Here is a 7,934-nt window from a genome sequence, read left to right on the forward strand (position 1 = left end):
CCTATTCCTATCTCCATCCCCATCCCCATCCATCAACTTCACCCCAAGGTCAATAACACTGATCTACCCCAAATCTCTGAGGGACACTTAGGGCAGATGATTTCCGTCCCAAATTTCATTTGAATTGGAAGTGAATTTAAAGGAGGGGAGAAAGACAAATTCAGCTATTTGAGCTTTAAGTGCAGGCTCCTAATATTAGTGTTCACGCAGACAGTTGTAAACAGATTTCATATTGCGCATTTACCATTTCTTGAAAAAAAGCTCCATTAGGAAAACAAAGCACGCTCTAAAAGCTAGCCATAAAAAGTGCAATTCTAAAGCAAAGAAATTAGATACAAGTACACTGGATGAAATATTAATTACTGCACAGACAGCTGGTAAACAGCTTTTCCCCTGGATCCTCCCAGAATCACTCCACGCCCAACTCATTGCTTTTGTGCGGTTTTTATGTTCAAATATTTGAAAAGCCTGGAATGCCAGGGGACCACGCTGTGAGGTGGGGGCAACCCTACACCAATTAAGATTAAATCAAATATGGGGGAAAGAAGCCATGGTCCACCCCACCTGCTTGATCGATCTCTGCCTCAACTTCCAGCTTCAGATAAACATCCTCCAGAGTGGTCATGGAAACGCCGTAGGTGATAACGCCCAAATGGGAATGGGTGTCCAGGTCAGAAAACAAGCCTGGGGACAGAAGAGCAGCAGAGCGATTGCTCCAAAACAGGGTTACACCATCGCCTGAGAGGTCTTAAACACATCAAGGGCATCCCTAAAGCTTCTGCATGGTAGGAAAAAGCAAGTAATGTGTAAATATGATTAATTATGAAGACACAGGTCATGGCTTGAGACCCAGAAGTGTAAAGCCAGCTTAGCTGATCCTGGGTGGCATGCATAGCTCGAGGACCAAAACGATATTCAGTAGGGAGCATGCATTAGCACCTTGGGATAAAAAATGCTGCTGGGCTTTTTCCAGTCCTATGAAGTGAAGGAGTTGACAAAATGAGGAGCTTCAGAGCCAAGGTCACACTGAAGGGAAATGGAAATGCATAAAATGGGAAGAGTGGTTGGATACCCAGAGATGCTCATCCCATCCCCGCGATTTCTTCTGCCCCAGTAGCTGAGGCATATTCCTAACCTCAGCTTCTCTATAAAATAGTTCAGGGGAATTGATTCAACCTTGCATAAAGACGCCCGTTTTTCTAAAGTACACGCAGCGGCTGCTAAAGGTAAAGCTAATAAATTATTCACTGGTTAAATGCAACGGGGAAAAAATGCATTTATGAAATATGAGCTGCATTCACATCAGTATTTCTTCCATTTTCTGCTGGGAGACGCACAAGGAGCCCCAGGTAGGACTGAGCAGATAATTGCTGCCATCTAGTGAAACCACCACAGCGGCTGCGTGCTCCTCTCCCACTGATTTTAAGGCAATGACACAACGCTCGTAACAAGATGGGGGTTGATTTTTGTAGGATTTGGGGCTTTCTGGCCAGCCCTGCTCATTAAAATGCTTTGCGATGAGATGATGCTTCTGCAGGACAAGGGGATTTTTGGATAAAAGTCATTCCTCCTGCAAAAAGCATCTTCCCAGCTTTGCTGCCGGGTACCCACATCCCTCAGCATCCCACAGTCCCCTTGGAGGAGGTGATGAGGTCCTCACTCACCTGAGAAAGCCCTCATGGACTGATCATCAACCAAATCATAGCCACACAGCGAATACGTGTTACAACACGTAAATGCAGCAGCAATAATTTGACAGAAATTGAAGGCTACAGGATGAAACCATCAATACCTGCAAACTTGTCCATGTCCTTGAGCGGCAGCGTGTAGACGAGCTGCTCGTCGTTCTCCTGGATCAGGCTGGCTGCAGGGATGTGCTGCCTTATCAGCGAGGTTGTAGCTTCCGTGTTGCAATAGGCATCGATGTGCATACTAAGAAAACGCACGGGAAATTGGGTTTTTAAAGCTTGTTTTGCTCCTCACAACTGCATCAGAACGATCAGCCAGCAGAGCACCATGCATTCAGTATGGGAATGATAGAAGGATCTTTTTTTGGGGTTAGGGGGTGTGATCTTATGGATTCAACAGAAAAGAATAAAAAAAAGATACATGACGTCACGTAACAGGAATTACACAAAAAGAATACCTCAAGCGGTAGCCAATTCCCCATTTGCTTTTGAGAAAGAGAGAAGATCCAAGGCACTTTAACATCCCTTGAGAAATCACGGCTTTACGATCTAGAAACAAAAAACCAAGAAGGCCCTTTGACTCAGACGATTTGCTCAACTGGCTCCAAAACCCAACCTTGTGTTTCAAACAAAGGCGTATTCCATGGTTAGAGAGGCATCCCTTTCTGCTCCATAACATTTCTATCGCCCAAGGTGGTACCCAGGTGGTCACGCAGGACTCACCGGCAAGGATGTCCGCCTCATCCATGAAGTGGGTGCTGAAAACAGTGACACGATTCGCTTTCCTGTTTTTCAGGAGGTTCCAGACGATGTGTCGTGAACACGGGTCCATACCCGCTGTCGGCTCATCCAGCAGCAAAACCTGGGGGCAAAAACAAGAAGTGTTTGCAAAGCCACATCCGAGGTATTGACCTTAGGAAATCCTACCTAAGTGATAGATCCTGAGCTTTTTAGTCCTCTACTCCTGCTAGTTAGTCCTCTAAAATACACAGGAAACATCCTGGAGTAAGCAAGGCAGCTGTCTGCACTGTGCTTTGAATAAAGGCATCTCCTGTTGTGACAAATGAAAAAATCACATAGCGAGTTAATGCCACAGTCTGCTTTATTCTAACACAATGACGTTTAGCTACAGGTTCACTCCTATTAAGGGCTGGTTAAATATACACATACGCTTTTAAAATCCCAGCGAACTGTTACACACATCACTTAAATAGGGAGGTAAAAGCAGTTCTTACAGGCCAGAAATAACAGATCTGTAACACAAAAGAGCTTTCTGGCTCTGTCCCTGCTCCATGGGCCTGGGTGGCTTTGCAAGGGACTCAGACACGTTCGCTGTTGGGGACTCAATGTTACGCCAGAAATGCCATCAAACTCATCACACTATTCATTTCACCAAGAGATCCAATCCAGTGCCATTAACTAAGCCATGAGCAACCTCAAGGATGCAGGCTGAGCTATTGAGGTGATTTTAATTGTGTAAACCATAAATGAATTCAAAAATAAAAGAGAGTGACATGCTCCAAGTAACCATTTCTTCATCTTACGTATTATTATACCCATTAGCTGCTCTTGACAAGAGACATCACCCCGTCCCACTCACCTTCGGGTTCCCAAGAACAGCAACCCCCACCGACAGCCGCCTCTTCTGCCCCCCACTCAGTTTTTTAGCTTGATTGTCTCGGATAGGCTGCATATCCAAATCCAGCAGCACCTTCTGCACCTTTAAAACATAACAGACACATTTACTGATAAAAAAGCTATATTTTTTTAACACGATTATTACCAAGTAACACTCAATTTAACTGCTCCCAACTCACACACCCTGCTAACAAACCTCTACATCCAAAGCAGGGTCTGAAGCTCCAGCAAATGTGAAGTTAAAAGGCATCGATGCTTGAACACAAATGCTATGACTTATAATATTTCGTGAGCATTTTAGTTACGTAGGAAAAATTAACAGTTTATCTTTGTAAAAATCTCTTTGTCTATTGTACCATAATGTAATATTTCCCCACAAACTTGTCTTAAGGAGATTTCCCTGCAATGTAAGGGTATTTTACCCTACATCTTAAAAAATGGACATAATCTGTGCCCGGCTGATTTACCTCTTGTATCAAATCATTCTGAGGGATGCCTTTAATTGCAGCGAAAATGGAGAGGTTCTCCTCCACAGTTAATATATCAAAGTGGATGTCGGACTGCGGGCACACCCCTGCGATTTGCCGCACTTCAAGCATTTCATCGATTTCAGAGACTTTGTGCCCATAGACGGAGACAAACCCTAAAAAGAAATAAAACCCAAAAGACAGGAAAATGTAGTGCTTAAAGGTTTGGTTTTCCAAAGCAGGGTATCTGATATCTCTAAAGATGGGAGCAGCTCACCGTCCGTCGGAGGACACAGCCCGCAAAGGATGTTCATCAGCGTCGTCTTCCCCGTCCCGCTGTGTCCCAGCAGAGCCGTGATCTGACCCTCGTAGATGTCGAAGGATAAATCTGGTCCCCGAGGCAGCGGCGAGAGAAAGAGGAGATGTTAGGGATGCTCCTGTGGTACCTGGACCCGGCTCCTGCCACAGAGGTCAATTCAAATACGGACATATGGGGTATGCATTTACACTGTGCTCGAGGGGATGCCTTACCTCTGCGCCCTGGCGTGGGGCTGGGATGGGATGGTCCTCACCCCATGGGGTGGCCAATGTTTAAAAGCCACACAGGGACATGAGATGAAAAAAGGGGCAGGGAAGATCGTATCACTAATGACACAGGAGGAGGAGTAACGGGACAACATCAGCAGGTTTTCCTTAGTGAAAAGGGCTCCTCTTTTTGGGGTACCCTTTTAAAGAAGATTACTGCCCACGCGGTGAGAGAAGACACACACAAGCACATCTGGCATTCATGCTCCGAGGTCCCGCCCCACTAAAAGAAACCAAAAAAAACCCCAAACTGAAACACAAAAGGTCACTCAACAACTCAGCTATCGCTCCCCTGCGTCTGATAAACAGCTAAAAAGCTGAAATGTTCTTACTTCTGAGAGCCTCCACAGTTTCCCCCTTTTTCCTGAATGTTTTCTGAACACAGCTGATTCTGAAAGAAGACACGGCATTTTATACACTATTTTAGGATCTCTGTAGAGAATTTTGAATGATCAACACTCAGCAACAGTCACAAGATGACCACGCTACAGTGGCATTAGACACATTGAAGACCCATAGAGGAAAGCCAAGGGACAAGGCATCTTGTCACTTAATCCATCTCCACTCTGGTATCAGAAAGCTTTTTCTGGTTACTTTTTTAATGTATTTCCTATGATGATATATGAATTAGTTCAAATCTCTTTCTTTCACATGGTAGAACATGCACTAGAGGTTTCCCAAGCTAGAAAAGGGCACGGCTATGCCCCCCAATAATTTCACAATACAACAGAAGAATACACAGACATGCTATGGTAAAGAGATGCTGGTAGAACAGACTCCAAAGGTGTGATTACTACAGCTCTTGCTCAAAATGAGGTAAAAGAAAGCTGGTATCTTTCTCTCCAGGAAAGGTAAAAACCTTCCTTCCAGCTCCATTTTTCAAAATGATAAAAACTCAACCAATTTATGTGAAGGCACCACATGAAGGATGGGTTTTGGAAGCCTGGCCACCCTGAACATGAGGACAGGGAGTGGATTACAGATGTGAGCAGTGGGGAGGAGAAGTAGGTATGGAAGGAAACAAAACCTGTACATGTAAAGATGACAAGAAGAGTCCAGGGTGGACGAATTAACATAGAAATGGCTGCAATGTTCTCGTGTGAACATTGGGATTAAAACCATGCCCTTCAACCTATGGCAGGTGCCCAAAGAGACGTGGACAGAGCTGATGACACAAGACTCATACTGGTCACTAAGCTCAAACATTTGAGACCATGGGAGCCAACCAGGAGGAGCGAAGATGCAGAGCTCCTCAACTCACATCACTGGAAAATGATGGGAACGAGGGCTAAAAGGATGATACTGAAAATGGCATCTGAGACACTAAAAACATGACAGCCCAGATGCAAGACAAGAGGTGACACAAAACGCAACACGAAGGATGAGAGCACGGACATCTATTTCTCAGCTTTGTTTTACCCTCTTAGACACAGCAGCTGGGTAAAACCACCACCAAATTCTCCTCTGGTCCATGGAGAAGACCACAGCCTTCACATAAACCTGGGACCCAGCTTTGTCTCCTCAAATGTGCATGACTAGAAACTAAACCTGCCCAGAAGAGCAAGCATTTCGACATCTGCAACTGCTTAGGCCTCTCGTGGCCTCAGTGAAACCAAGGGAATGGAAACAGGGCCGGTTTTGAGAGGACTCCAACCCACAAACCACCCCTTTCAGTAAGCCCAGCGATTTATCCTTGGAGAGCATCCACGGCGCTGACGATGGGGCTAAGGAGCCGTGCCGTGCGTGGAGGACTCTGGGCAATGCATACCATATGCTATTTGAATCCAACGATTGGAGAAACCAGAGCGATTTCCAAATGACACGTTAAAAAGACCCAGGTTTGCTAAACGGCATGTGGGGCAGGGTAGGAATCGTACCTGATGGCTTCTTTCCCCTGAAATTCAGAAGGCACGGGCTCAACTATCTCGCTGAAACTCAAGCTGCCGTTGATGCTGCTCTCGTACAGCTCCTTGTAATTTTTCCTGTGCTTTGACCAAAACGAGGGCTTCATGAAGAAAAACGGTGTGCGGCGTAGGCCAAACTCCCCTGCATCAGAAAGGGGAAAAGACAGCTTTTATGCTGTTGTAACTGCAACATTACAAAATGCTGTAAAAGTACAAAAAGCGCGGGGTTTTAGCTCTAAAAGCCATGAGCAATCCTGCTACAGGTTGAGGAGCCAGCTCACACCTCCCTTCTGGAGGGATTTCATCAGCCAAATTCACAATATCTGCATTTAAGCCACGGTTCCCCTCAACACCGCTTGCAGGTTCCAGTGTTGCCAAGTATTTAAATGTCTGTGCAAATCTCTTCCTGTGCAAGAGAAATCCCCAGCGCGGGAAGAAGAGGGACTGAAACATGGAAAACGTAAAGCCAGGGAGATCAGAGGTGATGGGAGGGTTACAGAGCACTGGAACAGGCTGCCCAGAGAGGTTGTGGAGTCTCCTTGTCTGCAGACACCCAAAGCCCTGGCCGTGTTCCTGTGTGACTGCTCTGGTGCTCCTGCTCTGGCAGGGGTTGCACTGGGGGAGCTTTCCAGGTCCCTTCCAACTCCTCATATTCTGGGATTCTGGGAGCTGAAGGGCGTTAGCCACAGATTAACCACTTTATTCTGTGTTTCACGTTAAGCTACTGCTGTCACAAGGAAAGAGCTGGAACAGGCAGAGTAGTTGCTTATTTTCAGCCTTTTAAGAGCAAATTGCAAAGGCTGAGGCCCCGGTTAACCCAGTAAGGATGGTTTTCCTCCAAAAGGAGGGAAATAAAGCATAGTCAGCACACCTAAGGGCCATCAACTCTAAATGTGCTAACACCCTTCTTCACATTTAATAGGATATAAATTATTTCAGCTAAAGGTATTCTGAGTCACAGCATAAAATATATTTGTAAAAAGCAGCATCCCCTTTCTCCACAGTTGGAATTAAGTCAGAAATGCCACAGCCAGGACAACGTGGGGCGCTCAGGACTTCAGGACTTGGTGATGCTACCACCGTTCAGCTCAATTTCTCTCATGAACATACCTGGGATGACCTGATCAAGGTAGACAGCTACAAGCAGGTAAAATATGCTGTCCAGCACCAATAAAATAAGAGAGATGAAGAGCGGGTAAGGGCCGCGATATAGGTTTGCGAACGTCGCGCCGTCTTCATAATCTTCGAGGTGCATGACCTGCCAGCACACACGGACAGAGGGAGGTGTTACACAAATGAAAAAATTCTGAATATCTTCATCGAGACCGCATTGAAAGTGATGCAAGACGAGGCTGAGATGGGAGGAGCGGGCGGTGATTTACCTGCGCGACACCGATCAAGAAGCTGCACTGACACAAGGGGCTGAGGATCCACACGAAGGACTTGGGGAAATCCTCCAGCAGGACAATATTGAGACCCACAAAGCCAAAGGCCAGCGTCGCCAAGAACTCCACTATACCCACGTGCTTCGACTTCTTAAACAGAGGCGTCAGCATAAGTGCAAAGAAAACCTAAGGATAACATAAAAATATATTAAAATAGATATAAAAATATAAATACATAACAAAGTATATAAAATATATATTAAATAT

At 45.6% G+C, this 7,934-nt stretch overlaps 1 protein-coding gene across 1 annotated transcript; it reads right to left on the reverse strand.

Moving 5' to 3' along the window:
* Positions 1–564: 564 nt before the first annotated feature.
* Positions 565–7,853, reverse strand: LOC104534065 (ATP-binding cassette sub-family A member 5-like; the record flags this gene model as incomplete). The annotated part of the gene is made up of 11 exons (XM_010186701.1): positions 565–684; positions 1,793–1,932; positions 2,147–2,237; positions 2,412–2,550; positions 3,289–3,408; positions 3,794–3,969; positions 4,071–4,181; positions 4,711–4,769; positions 6,256–6,424; positions 7,393–7,540; positions 7,665–7,853. Coding segments are annotated over 11 exons (1,462 nt in total), but the record flags the coding sequence as incomplete, so codon positions are not given.
* Positions 7,854–7,934: the final 81 nt, after the last annotated feature.

This window comes from Mesitornis unicolor, unplaced genomic scaffold (assembly GCF_000695765.1).
Source record: "Mesitornis unicolor isolate BGI_N332 unplaced genomic scaffold, ASM69576v1 scaffold52266, whole genome shotgun sequence".
NCBI lineage: Eukaryota > Metazoa > Chordata > Aves > Mesitornithiformes > Mesitornithidae > Mesitornis > Mesitornis unicolor.